Source organism: Sciurus carolinensis, chromosome 9 (assembly GCF_902686445.1).
Source record: "Sciurus carolinensis chromosome 9, mSciCar1.2, whole genome shotgun sequence".
In the NCBI taxonomy this organism is placed as follows: Eukaryota; Metazoa; Chordata; class Mammalia; order Rodentia; family Sciuridae; genus Sciurus; species Sciurus carolinensis.
The window spans coordinates 85,868,604-85,885,622 of NC_062221.1; the positions used below are offsets into that span (position 1 = coordinate 85,868,604).

Here is a 17,019-nt window from a genome sequence, read left to right on the forward strand (position 1 = left end):
TGATAAAATACCCCAAAATAGATACTTTATCAAGAGATGAGTTAAATTAGGTCAGTATCCAGGATTTGTGATTAACCTTTTGTGAGGATCATCACAACATTGTGAATGGCATTATGGTGGGAGGAAATGCATGAGTAGAGATTGCAAGGACAGAAAACTGGGAGGGACCTATATTGAACTTTTTATGACAACTAACTCTCACGGGAACATATGAGGCCCAAGTGAAGTGCACTACTCCCTTCCTGTGGCCTCATCCCCAGTGACTGAATTACCTCACACTAGGCCCCACCTCTTACAGGTCCTAACAAGTCAACATTTCCACACTGAGGACCAAGCCTCCAGTCTTTTAGGGGACAAACCACATCCACATCATCACAAGCTCCAAAAAGGCAACAATGTAAGAGCAGGATGTCCCAGTCTACAACATGTGTACAGTTGAGGATGTGGGAAGGTTGCACTCAGAAGTCACTGGAAGCAGCTAGAGCCCACATTCCAGAGCCTCTGTGATGTTACATTTGTCATATTTATGGCACTCAGAGTTACAACTCAGAATAGAGGTCTGTGGCTCTCATTTGTTGGAGACAAGGCAGGACGTCACTATGCCACACTCAAATGTTTTAATGTCCCACCCCAAACAGGAAGGAGATGTTCCTTCTATGGACGTCCATGAATATCTCTGAAAATATCATATTAAGTGGCATACATTTGCTGTACCCGTGAGTCTCCAATGCATGCTATCAAGTTCCCTCAAAGTTCTCTCAAAGAGATGGAGGGAAAAATGGACATTGAGTGTGCAGAGGTAGGGTCAATAGGAAAAAGAAATATATATACAGTTAGGAGCTCAGAGATTGAGAGTGGCTGATGCATTAAGAAAACTGTGGGTGTCTGGTGATGCTGGTGACATTTGGTGGATTGCCTAGATATTTAGATGTGTCCTTGAGGTGAGTCCTCTCACAGGTGAGGCAGGCCTCATGGGTAACTCTGGGTTGCCCCAGACTAGGACTGAGTCTGTCATTGGTTTCAGAGGCAGATGACTGGCCCAGAAGGGAGACTGGGGATTTCCACTGGAAACGGACCTGATCTTTGTGGTGACAATAGACACCGTGGTTACCCTGAATTTTTCCTGACTCAGGAATCCTCCATCATGGTAAGTTCTCAGAACCCTGGGAGAAAGAGATGGCACTTCATGGGCTGATGGCGACAGGGCTTCATTCTACAGTGGTCACCACACCTGTGCCCTCAGGATCCCGTCTCTCCATGTTATCGTCAATTAGGCCCTGACACTTCATTTCCCAAGCCTCTGAGGTGTGAAAAAACAGAGTCCTGGAGGTTTTCTAGTTGCTTTAGAAGGGAGGACAGGGCAGGCTGACAAGAGAGGCCAGCAGGCTCTTCCAAACCACACAGTTCACTCATCCTTCCCATTTGACACTCCAGTGCAAGTACTGAGCACTTTTCCAGAGGTTGGAGTCCATATAGAGCTCTTCTGGCTGACCATGACTTCTGTTTGACTGCCTGCCAATCTGAGTGGTCAGCTTGTTCAACAGAGACCGACCAAAATTCCACTAGCTACCTCCTAACTGCTGCTTGTTGCAACTGATGTTATGGGGCTGCCCTGAGCAGCAGCGGGATGGAGGCCCCCTGCCACTTCCAAATCTCTTCCTATGCCAGGTTCCTGGAAGCAGGACCCGGAAACCCCCTATGTTGCGTGGCTGAATGGAAGGGCCCATGAGATGACCTGGTGTCCACACTGTGGCTTCCACCACCCACCCTGCACCTTCCACTGTGCTTCTGTAACATCTGCGTGGAAGTGAGTACTCCTACCACCTGTCCACTCACCAACCCATCAGGGGCACCTGGCCAGGACCAGGAATCTTCACATCAACAATGGGCCAGGAGTGGGTGAGTCCCTCTTCCTGGACTGCAGAAAGTGCCTCTCAGCCACTCTTGGTCCCTTACATATGCCATGGCCTCTGTGTCTGCACCTGTCCTGAGAGGCAGGCCTTGCTTGCACAGGTGCTGACATGCAAAAGGCACCACATGTGTGCTGGGCCTGGTGGAGTCAGGGACAGGAGAGCAGTGCCTGTCCCTTCCCCTGGCTTGCTAGTACTACATTCCTAGACTTTAGACTGGCTGCTGCCCTTTCCTGGGCTCTTTGCCTGTCCACCTCTGGGTGTCCAAGTAGGAGGATTTCCTGGGTTTTGAGTGCTCTTCTCTCCTGTGCACACATTGCTTGGGTTTACAAGTGCACAAGGCAACTCCATAAAGATGTTCTTTTTATTTTATCCACTATCTGAGTTTTTTTGTTTGTGTTTGCGGTACTGGGGATCGAACTCAGGGCCTTGTGCTTGTGAGGCAAGCACTCTATCAGCTGAGCTATCTCCCCAGCCCTATTTTATCCACTATCTGAGAAAATAGTCTCAGAGATATTCTATATGATGCTCAAAGTGACACCCAGCAAGTCTTGTCTCAGACAGCTTGATAATGACAGGTGACGTGAGGAGACATGGAGTCCTAACTCTGCTTTAACTATGTAAATGCCAGTTTATCCCTAGAGGTGGGAGCCCTTGTGTTGGGACAAGGGCAGGCAGCCTACCGGGCAGGGTTGGGGGAGTCCTCAGGATATGGGGGTGAGAGAGTCCAGAGCAGATAGATGCTCAGTCCTGCTCCTCTCCCCTAAAATCTTACTATCACTTGCAGGTGGCTGAACACTGATGTGGTCCACAGGAACATCAGGAGTTTCCTGTTCCTCCTCTCTTTGCGTCTGTACTTGGGAACCATGCTGGTGGGTTGTGTGGTTTTCTTGGTTCATAGGGGACTCACACCTTTCTCTCTGGACAAGGCCATGGCATATCCACACACTCCCAAGTGTCCTCACTGTAAGAGCAGGGGTGGTGGGGGGCAGGGAAGGTAACCGAGGGCGGGGCTGACAGAGAGGGGCTTGAGCAGTCATTGGTAGGACCTGTGAAGGACATGTTGAAGGCCAGAGGGGTCCGGTGAGAGGCAGGGTAGGATGGACTGTACAGTAAAGAATGGAGCAGGGCCATGGAGAAGGATAATGAATCTTGAAAATGAACAGGTGCCAGGACAGTGCAGTAGAGTGAGGTCACCTTGGGGGTACTGGACTAACAGTCCAGTCCATGGAGGAAGATGGGTGGGCAGGGACAGGTGGGGTGGGACCAGAGGGAGGGGTATAGACAAAAGCTGGGGCCAGTGCGGAACTGTGCAGTGCATTGGCTCCTTAACCCTAGCCCAACTTTGTAGTGGCTGTACCTGCCTTTGGTCTCCTGCCACTCATCATGCAGCTGTTCATCCAGGTCGTGGAGGTGAGTACCGCCAGGAGCCCTATGAAGGCCAGGTAAGCTGAACCAAATGCTTGTGCTGTGAGGAGGCATCTTTCAGCCCTGCCACTAGGCACTTTCTGTGCTTTCTCCACTGCCCTTGGCCCTCATGGTGCCTCATGAGTCCTTCCAGACCAACCTCTTAAGATACAGCTCAGATCTTTTCTCCCCCTGGAGCTCTGAGGCCATTCTCCCTCCTGGCTGCATTGCATGGAGAGCCTACTGTGTGCTAAGTTGCATATTATTTGAAGGAAGGATATAGAGGTACATTTATCTTGCTTATGTTGATAAGCAACCTGAAATCAGAAATCACTGGGAAACACCCAGGAACTTGCTGAGATTGGAGTCGCAGACTGGAAGGAGAGTTTGACCATGATTCAACTGTAGAGTTGGACATGACACTTCTTGTATCCTAGGTGAGATTTTGGAGAGAAAGAATCCAGGAGGGCTTTGTTTGTGAGAGGCACAGTTTGCAAAAATGCACAGAAACATGAAAGTAGGGTGTTAAGAGAATGATGAGGAAAGGGCTGTAATTCAAGCACTGGGTGGCATGGGCAATGAGGTTGAACCTGTGGGAGTCAAGATGAGAAAGGCCCAGAAATTCAAGCATGGAATTTACTTGGGAAGAACTGGAAACCTGGGAGCCATGGTAGAACTGTTTTATGAAGTTGTTTTTTAAGGAATAATTTACAAAGAGTAAGATTCACCCAATTTACGGAATTTGACAAATGGATACTGTCATGTATTCTCCATCATGATCAAGGGTAAACCACTTTCTCTAACCAGAAAAGCCTTTCATCATTTTTTGTCAGTTTCTCTCCCTAAGTCCTTGTAGCTTTTCTCTTTCCAGAATCATGTACAAATGAGAACAGTCTGTGTGTATATTTGTATGAAAACAGTGAATGGTACCAGAACGTGGTGCTGTTACTATCATTCCTTCTTTTGGTCATCTTCACATGTTCATGTCTCATCTTAAATCCCTGCAACCCCCACCCTTCACATCCTCGGTGTCCACTCCACCTGTTGTACCCTCTATGCCTTATTCCCTGGTGTAGCTGATCCTGCTCACCAGATCCATCCTTCATTCCCTGGTCCACATCAGCCCAGACTCTACCCTGGCTGTCGTGACAGGGCTCTCATCATTGGGCAAAGCCAGCAGACATCCTTCAGACTGCTCTTTCTGCCCAGGACACAGCCTGTGCAACCAGAAGTAGCTGAAATAGCCCTCTTGCATGTCTTAGCACTTAAAGTTCAGGGCTTCTCTTCTGCATGTACCTGGGTGCTGTGGGCTGGGTTGCCTGATTGTTCCCAAGATGCCCTCTCTCTACACTGGCCTGAGCACTCCATGATGCTCAGGGTCTAGTTTTTCAGTTGCCCTCACCACACAAAATGTAGGCCAGCCCTGCTGTTTGCAGTGTGCTTCATCCCCTAGTGCAGTGACTGGGCTTTATTTCTTTGCTACTGGGTATTAAACCCAGAGGCACTTTACCACTGAGCTACATTCCAAGGCCTTCAGCTTCTTATTTTGAAGCAGGGTCTCACTATGTTGCTGAGGCTGGTCTTGAAATTGTGATCCTCGTGCTTCAGTGTCCCGAGTTGCTGGGATTACAGGTTGGCACCGCCATGACCCATTGACTGAGGCGATTTTGATGACCTGAACTATTTCTGGCTGGGGTGTATCTGAGTGGTCAGGCACGTGCTTCGCATGTGCCAGGCCTAAGGTTCTTCAATCCCCAGCATTCAAAGAAAATAAATCTGAATAAATGAGTGAACCAAAAAACAAAAGAATCATCATTTCTGATAGAAGAAAAGCGATAAAGGAACAGAGAGAATCCTGATGCCCTGATTCCCCCAAGATAAGAGGAAGAAGGAGAGGCAGCAGGAAGTTGGGTAGAAGATGGGGTAAGAAGAAGATGCCACTTGATTTTGGTCCTATGCAGTATGAGGGCATTTGAGGCACAGAATTAGAGCAGGAGTCTGAGGAAAGGAGCCATGGAGAGAGGCTGGTGTGGGTGATTCAGTGCTGTTGGATTCTACTCATGCCTGATAGGGTTCCATGTGTGGAGAGGAAGGAATTCCAATTTACTGCTCAGTTCTCAAAAAGTTATTAATTATCATTCCTTTAAGCATTTTTATACCTTCTGTCCAACCAATATTTTATAGATTTTATACACATCTAATCAAAATTTATGTCAATAAAATTAACAGTTTTGTAAATTTTAAAAATATTCTGCTATTAATTAGTTTATTTATTCTTTAGTAGGGATTGAACCCAGGGTGCTTTACACTGAAGCTACATCCCCATTCCTTATGATATTTGGTTTTGAGGTAGGGTCTCACTAATTTATCGATGACCTTACTAAATTGTTAAGGCTGTCCTTGATCTTGTGATCCTCTTCCCTCAGCCTCCCAAGTCACTGAGATTAAAGGCGTGTGCTACTGATCCTGGAAGTATAGTAGTTTCTTCCTTTTGTAAGTTTTTATTTGTGTATTTTGATTTATTGTATACAAACGGGGTACAAATTTTCACTTCTCTGTTGTACATGATGTAGAGTCACACCATTCTTGTAATCATACCAAGACATAGAGTTATAATGTCTATCTCAGTCTACTATCTTTCCATCCCCCACCCCTCCTGCCCCATTTTCCTCTTCACCATCCAAATTTCCTCCATACTTCTCTTGCCCCCCAACACTCCACCCCCCATTATGTATCATCATCCACCTATCAAAGAAAAAATTTGGCCTTTAGGTTTTGGGACTTGGCTTATACACTTAGCATGATATTCTCCGACTCCATCCATTTACCAGTAAAGGTCATAATTTTATTCTTCTTTATGTCTAAGTAATATTCAAATGTGTATATATACCACAGGTTCATTATTCATTCATCAATTAAAGGGCTTCTGCATTGGTAGCATAATCTAGCTATTGTGAACTGAGCAGCTATGAATTTGATGTGGTTGCATCTTGGTAGCTAAAGATCTTGAGGTTGGGGCAAGACTCATCCTGGTCTTAGAGGAGTGGAAGAGAAGGCTGATGAATAATAACAGAGAAAAGAGAAGGTGGAATAAGTGAGAGGAGAAGCAAGTTACTGTCCAGGGGAGGACTTGACTTTGAGTGTGACCTTTCATGTTTTGTGTATTGAAAGCGTTCAGTCCAGATTTCCCTGGGCCATGTGATTTTTAAGAATAAAAATATATTTGGGCATCCCTGCTGCCACTTCCCTCCCTGATAGTGAAATTCAATGAAGGGACACTTTAGAAAAAAAAGACAGATAAGAAAGTGAAGTGGGAGCAGGTGGAGACACCATCTTTGGGTCTGCTTAGCAGTATAAGGAAGATTTTAAAAGATATCTGGAAGCACGAGGCAGGAGGACAGGTGTGGTCAGTGGAGACACAGAAGCATGTGGCAGAGGGAGGTAAAAGGTGATGAGAGAGCCCCAAGGAGGCAGGAGAAGCGTGCTCTGTTAGCACTAATCTGGGGAGAGCTGCTCACAAGTGGGTCCTAGGAATGCTGGAAGGCAGGAGATTCTGGGTCTCTCTGGTCGGGAGGGCTGAAGCTGGGTCTTCTTCCCTGGTCCCTACCACAGCTCCCAGGCCCTGACACACATTGATGCTTTCCTTTGGGGTTTTCTCCATGGAAATCTGGGTGTCTCTGGGAATTTCACTGTTTCTTGCTTTTGTAGGTTCTTGCCCCAAGATGTGGGGCACAGGAAACTGCAGACTGGATGAGGCTCCTGGATGAGAGCCCTGGGCTGTCTGCTTTCCAAATTGAGTGGTGCAACAAAAAGTAGAGAACTTGTGAAGCCAGGCAGCATGGCTCACACCTGTAATCACAGAGACTCCAGAGGCTGAGGTAGGACAATCACAAAGTTGAGACAGGCATTGGGATCCAGCAAGACAGTTGTCTCCCATTTTGTCAAGAATGGGCCTGGCACTGGTGATGCAGCTCAGTGGTAAAGCCCCATGGATTCAATCTCGAGGACAGGGGAAGGGGAAGGAAACCAAGCAATTTGACTCCATGATATTAAAATTTGGGGTCATGAGGTATAATTTGTTGTAGTAGTTAGCATATGCTTAGCAAGCTGGAGGCCTTGGGTTCAATACCCAGCACCAAAATAAGAATAAAAACAAAAAAAATTTAAAAACTCTTTATGTATATGTACCAAACTACAAATGAAAATGTTAGTATACTGTGTATACCTTTTGAGCAAGTAATGTAACTTTTAGCAAGTATGTCCTAGGGAAACAACAGAATAGCACAGATTTAGGGACTTTGTCCCATTACTTAGATAGTAAAAAGAAGCTAAAAATCAACTTAAGGGTGATTAGTAGGAAATTGCTTAAAATATGGCATGACCATTTAATGGACTATTAGATCATTTTGAGTGGATGTAGGGATAAAAACTGTCATGTATCACTGGGCACAGTGGAGCAGACTGTGAATAGCTATTTCTTGTTTAGGATGTGGCATAGTATAGAAGTTAACAGCAGGTTCTCTAGTCACATAAACTCCTAAGAAACTTAGTTCTAGTCTGTGCTGATTAAGTGTCCTGCGGGTACTAACTTAGTTTCTCTAAGCTGCATTTGTAGAACACAGATACTATATTTGTTGTTGTTGTTAGTACTGGGGATTAAACCCAGGGCCTCCACATGCTAGGCAAGTGCTCTAACATGAGTCACTTGCAGAGCCCAGGAAGAGATGGTATCTTAACACAGTGGGTTGTTTTCAGGAGTAAAGGAAATATGTGAGGCATGTCTTTTGATTAGCGCTCTTCATTGTGTTTTGTTCTACTTCTGCTATAGTGAGATGATGGTGGGTGTGTTATCAGTGAGACATTGTCACCCTTGCAGGGCCTTTCTACTACAGAAGGAGTCCATGTTTATCATCTGCAAGTGAAAACAAAATTACACACATAACAACTTAAACTCTCCATAATATTACCTCCAAGAAATAACATTGGTAATTAAGAAAGCCTCTTTCCTTGTTACTCATTAGAAATTGGGGTCCATCTTGCATTGCTTCATCCCTCTCACTTTTTGTGGTTTTGGGGTTGAAGTCAAGCAGTGCTCTGACACTGAGATGCATTCTCATCTCTTGAGAAAAATGATTTAGTAAATTGAGGGGGCAGCCCTCCTGCCTCATCCAGAGTCAGTCAGATTACAGGCCTTTGTAACCATACCTGGCTCTCAGGTGGGCCAGTGGTAGAGGAGACTACTTTCTTATTTGAGGAGTTTCAATCAAGGTGGTGGGAACTAAATCTTACTACCATGTTGTTTAAATGCACTTTTATTATGTAATCTGTTCTTTCTGGGCACAGTGGTGCATGCCTGTAATCCCAGAGGCTGGGGAGACTCAGATGGGAGGATTGTGAGTTCAAAGTGGGTCTCCACAAATGTGAGGGGCTCAGCAATTAAGTGAATCTCTGTCACTAAATAAAATACAACATGGGACACAGTGGTCTAGTGCCTTAAATTCAATCCCAGTACTAAAAATGTACCCACAAAAAAATTCTGTCCTTTAAAATCATTTTGTCTAATATTTTGACTTGTTATTTTTCTTTGGGCCTATTTTCCAACATAGACACAAGGCTATAGTCAGATCAGTTTTCAGGTATGAAACAGGCTGGGCATGGTTGCCTGTGCCTGTCATCCTGTGACTCAGGAGGCTGAGGCAGGAGAATGGCAAATTAAAAGCGAGTCTCAGCCAAAGGTAAGTGCTAAGCAACTCCACAACACCTGTCTCTAAATAAAATACAAAAAAGACTGGGGTTATGCTTCTGTTGTTGAGTGCCCCTGAGTTCAATCTTTAGTACAAAAAAAAAAAAAATAGTGAAATCTTAACCATTTATAAGTTCTGTTCCTAATTTTGAAGCCCCACATATTTATTTCCTGAAAGGTGAAGGTGGAATGGCATGGCCCTCCCGTGTTCTGTATTCATCTAAAGACTACAGAAGAACCAGAGAAGCAAGCATCCTTTATCTAGTTTCTTGTACCCTGACTTTTGCTTTTGGCTTAAGTTTTTTTAAATTAGGAGCTACTCAAGTGGGCAATGAACAGGAGGAAATCCAGGTTTTACCTTTCTGTCCCTCTCCCCAAACTAATCCAGCACTCCATTCCCACTACCCTGTTTTGATCTTTCCTGTTCATTTGCAAAGCAAATCTAGGAAAGTAGATCTCTAGAAAAGAAGATCAGTTAGTCAAATCTAAAATTATGTGTATTGGTTTGTTTTATGTATTTTGATATTTATCTCTGAAAAGTGATTTTGTTAGAGCAATCAAACCACCAGTCATTTCTCAATTTCTTTTTGTCAGGTTGTGCCAGAGCAGTGGGCTATTGTTAGAGACCTCCAATATCACCAAAGGCGAGCAAAGAAAGATTCCTGGATTTCTGCTGAATGTCTTAATGTTCTGTGAGTCCAACAGAATAAAGCAGAATTATCTCAACTTGTACTCCTCCTGGTAAGACATCAGACAGTGGTAAAAGACTGAATCACATAGATAGTTGTGAAGCACTGTGAGATTAAAAGACTATTTCTGGAAAAAACTAAAGCCTAACTCATATTTGTTGTCCCTACTTTGTCCTGCAGCGATTCTGCTTTTTGTAAACTGTTTGGGTGGTTCTTCAACATCATTTAGAGTCTGAGGATTTCATTATTCTCATAGATTGCTTAGAAATGGAACTGGAATTTTTTCATTTTTTTCCATTTATAATTAAACATGACAGTGGGATTTGCTCTTCTATTTACTTGGGTTTTTTTCTTTTCACTGATTTGAATGATTTTCAGTTGAGACAGAAAAGGTGTGGATTTGTGAACATGTTTATGCTAGAAATTTGTTCATTGTCAGTGGCCTAGAAGGAAGTTTTTCTATATAGACACACAGACCTTGGAATAAAAAAGTTTCCTACTCAAAAAGTGAAATCTGTCAAACATGTAAATACATAAAAATAAATATTAGAACTAAAAGGATTTATTCCTCATAATTAGAATATCATTGGGTAAGAAATGGTATATAATGGATTTTTAAAGTAGTTCTTTTAAATCAGTATGAGAATCAAGTCCTCATTTTAGAGTTGGTGGAACCATCTCAGGAAGGTCTTTTGTGAGGTAGACTCTCCTTCCCCACACTGGTTCTTTTGCTTTCTCTTCCTTGCCTTGTGCTTGAAAGATGCAAGATCATGTCTCCTGTTTATCTCAGTGTAGATTTTGCCAATTACATCCCCAGGATGGCTGTTATTTTTATTTAATAAGTTTCTCTGTTATATCTGGTTTTTATAAATTATAAAATTAAACTGAAAATCATATGTAGTTTGAATCAAATATATTTAATATGTTTAAATCATCACAGAAATAAAGGCTTTGTTCAAGGAAGAAGCAGACTTCTTTGCAAGTGATATTGATCTTGACCTTGTATATTTTATTCTGGTATACCCTTCAGAAAAGGGCAAACTTTTACCTAGAACTTTTGGGTCAACTAGTAAGTAAGTTCCATTTTAGAAAAAAATTATTGTCAAAAATAGTGCTTTTCCCAGTTGTCTTTTTGGTTGCTTATTATCCCCCTGTTCCTTGGTAGGCAATTCTCTGGAGAAAGTGTCTTAAACAGTAAATGTTTTAATTTAATACAAATTGACAGGTATAGTTTCCATTACATTTTAACAAATTTATTGAAGATTAATTTTTATATAATAAAATTCACCCATTTTAATTATCAATTCAGATTTTTATAATGTATTTTGATGACTCATTAACATTGGAGAGTTATTCACTGAGTCTTATATCAATTATTTACTTTTACTGGCATTTTACTAAAGAAGTTATTCTACTTAAAATGAAATCATTTTCAGAAATTGCACTTGCCCTTCTTTTATATTATTTTTCTTTTTGTCATATAAAAGTTTTCTTTCTTGAATTCTTAGCATTCTTTCTCTTTATATTCAGACAAGAATGTATCCCCTTCTGGATCACCAGTAGAGTAAGTTAATTCATTTCTTTTTGTTCTTCTATTAATTTAGGTTACCCAAGACAAATATGCTTGTATTTTGCTTTCTAAAATAAATTTTGCCATCAAAGGTAAATAACTCTATAATGTATATATAAATAGTACTCATGAATATTTTTCAAATACCTTTATTTCCTCTACTTACTTTTCCTTATCTCTTAAAATCACCTTAACTCTTTAATTGATGATACTGTTACCAGTAAGGTTTAAACATATAAACATTAGCTCATGAAATAATAACTTCTTAAAGTAGATTAAAAACAAAGAAGTGGTTACATTGTAACCTTTTAATCTTCCTTGCTCATGTGATGAACACAGCTGAACACCAAGGGACCAGAAACATCAGCAGTAGTGAGAGAGGAGGATGATGGGGATGAAGAGGCTGCACCTCCTGTCATTGGCCCAGGGTCACATCATACAGAATCAGTGAGTGATTGGCCAGTGACCCTGTGTGTGCATGTGTGCATGTGTGTTTCTAAAAACAGCTGTTTGTGTTTGATTTTCACCAATGATTTCCAAAATCCCTCGAGTTTAAGTTATTGTATGAAAATTAATTTGATAAAATTAAGATTTTTTACCTAGAGAGTACTCATCATATATTTTGGAAAAATAAATTTGTAAGTGTTCTTTAAAAATGAGAAAGTTAACTCACTGGGTATTTCTTTCTATGCTGTGCCCTCTTTTCTATTTTTTTTTTTATATTTTTTACATTTTTCTCGAAACCTTGATGTTATTCAAAAGGTGGTTGAGAGTGAACTTCCTCAGCAGCTAAGGGAGAATATTAGTAGGAATGACCTCAGATGGAGCCAGGGAGAGAGAACTATTGGGGGAACTTGCTGTGGACTCTGATGTGGTAGATACAGTGCAGGGCACGGGCAGAGCTCCAAGGACTGCCAGTGGACCCTGATTTCTGGAGAGCTGTGATTTTTTTATGCCTTACCACTGGCTCTTTATTTTTGTGTAAAATCTATTGTGGAAATCAATAATGTTTATTTCAACATCAAAGTTTCTATTCTTTTGCATGTCATCATATTAAAACATTGTTTTAAAGTATGCTACTTTTTTACTACATTGTCACAGTCTTATTTTTCTTTTCAATTTTAAGAATATTTTTATTGTAGATGGACACAACACCTTTATTTCATTATTTATTTCATTATTCAATACTTTTATTTCATTATTTATTTTTGAACTCAGTACCTCACATGTGCTACCTGAGCATTCTACAACTGAGCTACCACCCTAGTCACTGTTACATTATTTTAGATCTGAACACACATACATTTTATTCATGGACATGCTATTTTTCCTAGTTTATTTTTTTGGATTATAGGGGGTACCGTGGATTGAAGCCAGGAACACTAAAGCACTGAACCACATTCCCAGCCACTTTTTTTATTTTCTCATTTTGAGACTTGGTCTTCCAAAGTTGCTTAGTACCTCAGTAATTTGCTGAGGCTGTCTTTCAACTTGGAATTCTCCTGCCTCAGCCTCTCAAGTCCTTGGGATTACGGGCATGCACCACTGCACCCTGCTGCTAGTTATACTTCTAAATACATTCATGCTATGGCAAAGAATAATGTTTCACCTTTTTTTCAACACATGTTTTTTGTACTCTGAAAATATTGCATTCTGTAGAACAATAAGAGAGACAACTTAGTTTTGGTTAAAAATTAGGGAACTGAAAATGTGCCAGAAAGAATACCTGAAAACCTTGTTTACTTAAATCTCAGTAATGAACTATATCTCTGCCCATTTCCACAGGGTATGTAAACGACCCCATTCCTGCACCTGTTGGTGATTCAGATGTTGACAGTGGTACCAAGTCTTCAGATGAGCTGAAAAAGAAGACAAATTTGACAGATGAAGAGATTATGCAGAAACTAAGGAAGATATCCACATTTCACTTTTTTCCTGAATTAACATTTCTCAAACATTGGATCCAACTCAGGGTATATAGTTCATTAGTAGAGCACTTGCCTGGTGTGCAAGGACCTTGTTCTATCCCCAGCACTTAAAAAAAATCAAAAATACCCAGTTGGATTGTTATATGCCTTTTATTTTGCCTTAAGGTAGAAAGAAAAATAATTTTCTTATGGGAATATTTGCTTCAGTTAACATGGAGTGAGCTGGCACATGAGTATAATCACAGTCATTTAAAAGATTGAGGCAGAGGTCTTCAAGTTTAAGGTCAGTCTGGGTCATTTAGTGAGACCCTCTCTCAAAATAAAATATAAGCATGGTTGGAGAGATAGCTCAGGGGTAAAGTAACCCTGGATTCAACCTCCAGTTCCACACAAAAACAATGAAGGCTAATGAATATTCTTCTTGTTTGTCATGGCAGTGGGAACATATTTATTATGTATTGATAGGGAAGTCAGTCCCTTGAGGAGCACTTCTTTCCTATAAGCCAAATCTAAAAGCAGATGAACATGGAGGTATTTTGAAACCTCATCAAGGAGGTTTGTATATATTTGTTCAAACCAATAGCTTTTCAAAATAGAAACCTGTAGTCATAAAATATATTCCAAAGAAAAACACTTTTTCCTTCTCCCTCTTATTTCATTAATGATCTGTGACCTGAATCAAGCTTTATTAGTAGAGTAAACTGATCCAGGAAGGGGGTAACTATAGTGTCTGATTAGAAGGCTACAGTACGTATAGTTATATAGAACAATATGACTTAGAAGACTCTTGAAAAAACTTTATAGATGGCTTGTTGCAAGCACTTACATGTTCTACATTGTTTGGTTCTTGATTCCTTAATCCTTTGAAACATAAAAAAACTTTGACCTTGCTTTCCTATAGATGTTTACATAAAGTAGTCCTTATCTTAGGAGTGCTACTGCTTTGAAAATATAAACTAGAATAATAGTTATTGTTAGATATAAAGCAACCTTTCTCTCCCGCTAACCCAGTCTCCCAACCCACCTGTCAATCTGCCGTTAAGCCCGCCTTTCCCGTTACAGGAATTTCCGGCTTACGTCACCGTAAACTTCCAGCCTCCCACATTATGTTCCAATATGTCATTGGTCCATCAGTCAGTCTGTAATAATTCTCCTCCACGATTGGTTCCTCCCAGCCCGCGAAATTCCAATATCTGACAATGAACCCTATGCCATTTTCTTCTTTCCCTTTCCCCTTTCTCCCCGAGCGGGCACGTTTTGTCTGCTTAGAATAAAGTTCCTCGTGTGGGACCTGTATCTGCGGAGCGTTTTTTCTGGGAGTTATCGAGGAACCAAAACTGCCCCCTTACATCTAACTAACAGTTATGACTATTCATTTGTGACCTTTAGTTTTCACATCCCACTCCTTTTTTAGTTAGTTTCTTGACTTGAACCTTAGTAGCTAAATTGAGATTAAGTACCTACATAAGATTATTGGAGTTTAGTATTGGAGATTATTGATATGTCCCTATCTTCTTTGATCTTGAGTAAGTGAAAATGTAATGTGATTTTCTTATTTTTGGATTTAATTGTCATAACCATTTAAGATAAGATTTTAAATCCAACCTCCTAATTTTCCCATTCTTGGTCGTGACTTTGAACTTTCTTCACATAGATATGTGATTAGTTCATATTAGAATCATCCATATAGTAGTAAGTGGGTTCCTAAATATATTAAAAGAAGATACACTGGAATAGTCAGAAAAGTCCTTTAGGATCATTCATTTGGATATCATTCATTTATTATGACTGACCGTAAGTAGTTTCAAAACTTACCACTAGTGCGTAACACATGCAGAGGAGTAGAAAAGTAGAGTGAAGAGTTTTCCAGGAATCGCCAAGCTTTTGTTTATTTTTGGTGCTGGGGATGGAACCCGGGGGTGCTTTACCACCAAGCTTTCACTCAGCCCTTTTTTTTTGTTTTGAGACAGGGTCTCTTAGGGCTAAAGTCTCAATATATATTATCATTTCACCATCCTAAATGAATGTGTATATGGAAGAAAATAACCTGTAACCCTCTAATACATCCATGGCTACCACTTTTGACTAGTCAACTTTCATTTCATAAATATGAACACTTTTTAAAACATTGAATAGCATGCTTATTTTCCTATTCTGTCTTTTGTGGTTTGTAAATATGAATTTCTAAACTACATGAGCTTTTGTTTGAGGGGGGCTCAGACCAGGGATTGAACCCCAGGGGCATTCACATTCCCAGCTCTATTTTGAACTTTATTTAGAGACAGGGTCTCCCTGATTTGCCTGTTACCTTGCTTTTTTTGCTGACACTGACTTTGAATTGATGATCCTCTTGCCTCACCCTTCCCAGCTGCTGGTATTCCAGGCATGCACAACTGTACTCAGCTAACCTCAGCTTTTCATAGACACATACAATTTGCCCAAGAAGAACAGCATTTGAAATAAAAGCTGACATAAACTTTTCAGAATTGTGTGCCAGTCACCTCTCTGTGTTAAGACATGAATCCCAGTTGACCATTCCTTCATGTTTCTGCTTCTGATCATTTGAAATGAATATTCACACCATCAGTAATGTCCTTCATTTACCTACCTTCTCTCACTTACCAAGTAATGTCCTTGTCACAAAAGCACCATCTCACTTGGAATATGCTATTTTCACTTCTTTCTCCCTTAAGTTTACTTCTCAATATTGACACTTTGAAGTAACCAGCCTCAATCAAACCATGAGACCACAAATTTCCACATTTTTTTACCAGTGTTTAAAAGAACCTCAAACATATTTACCTGTCTATGAAATTTACTATATTTGGATGCCTTAATTCCTTCATTACCCAGATCTCATTAACTTTCAGTTCTTTCCCTGATTCTCTCTTTAGGTTCATCCATTGGATGGCAACCTATAATGGAAATAGAATTGAATAAAAACAATGGTTTTGCTCATTCTCTTAGAAATTAACCAACAAGAACCAGTTAATAAATTATAATAACACATAAATTATTATGTGTTAATAATAACTCATTTGAACTCTTGAACATTGAGTGCCACATGTTTAGAAAAATAAAAATGTGAATATGTTTTTCATGGTCTGTTTTCAATTACCTGTTAATGATACCGCTCTTTACCGTGACGAGTTCTGCTTCCTCAGGTGTTGAAGTATAACGCCAGAGAAGCACGCAGAGGCAAATGTAGAGTGGAAAATGCAGCTTTATTAAAGAAAAGTAAAAGCAGACTTCTCCCGGGTGGAAGAAGGGGACCCAAAGGTGGAATCCATGGGATGAGCAAATCTTGTCCTTTTTATGGGTTTTATTCTCCCATTCTTTCTTCCTTATCTCTTCCCTTCCTGCCTATGGGATTAGGCCTGGTTTTGCAGGTGAGATGTAAAAAGTGAAAAGCAGATGGGGCAGGGGGAGGGTCAAAGTGATTCAGACAGGCAAGGGCCCAGGGGGCATTAATCAGCACCTTCCTGCCTATAGTCTCTGACAAGGGCAGGTAAATTTGGTTATCAATGGGTTCTGCAGGTCAGTGACATTCCATTCTCCCATGTCAGTCTCCAACTTCCAGAGGCAGATGACTTTATGGCCTCCATTTTCTTGATCTGACCCGATTTCCTATTTCTACACTAACTGCCTGTCCCCAATTCTGGCTTCATTAGGAGATGATTTGTTTGTAGTAATGGAGTATCTTTCTAGTGGGCCACTTACTGATGTCTTAAGACAAACATGTATGGATGAAGCACAGATTGCTGCTGTGTGC

General features: G+C 41.0%; 1 protein-coding gene across 1 annotated transcript in view; it reads left to right on the forward strand.

Annotated features, from left to right (window-relative positions):
- Positions 1 to 1,884: 1,884 nt before the first annotated feature.
- LOC124993681 (serine/threonine-protein kinase PAK 2-like) overlaps positions 1,885 to 17,019 on the forward strand; it is a 69,766-nt gene continuing 54,631 nt past the window's right edge. The window contains exons 1-4 of the mRNA XM_047565499.1: positions 1,885 to 1,899; positions 3,249 to 3,323; positions 11,659 to 11,770; positions 13,105 to 13,227. Coding sequence (XP_047421455.1) covers positions 1,885 to 1,899; positions 3,249 to 3,323; positions 11,659 to 11,770; positions 13,105 to 13,227 — 325 coding nt within the window. The remainder of the gene's footprint in view (positions 1,900 to 3,248; positions 3,324 to 11,658; positions 11,771 to 13,104; positions 13,228 to 17,019) is intronic.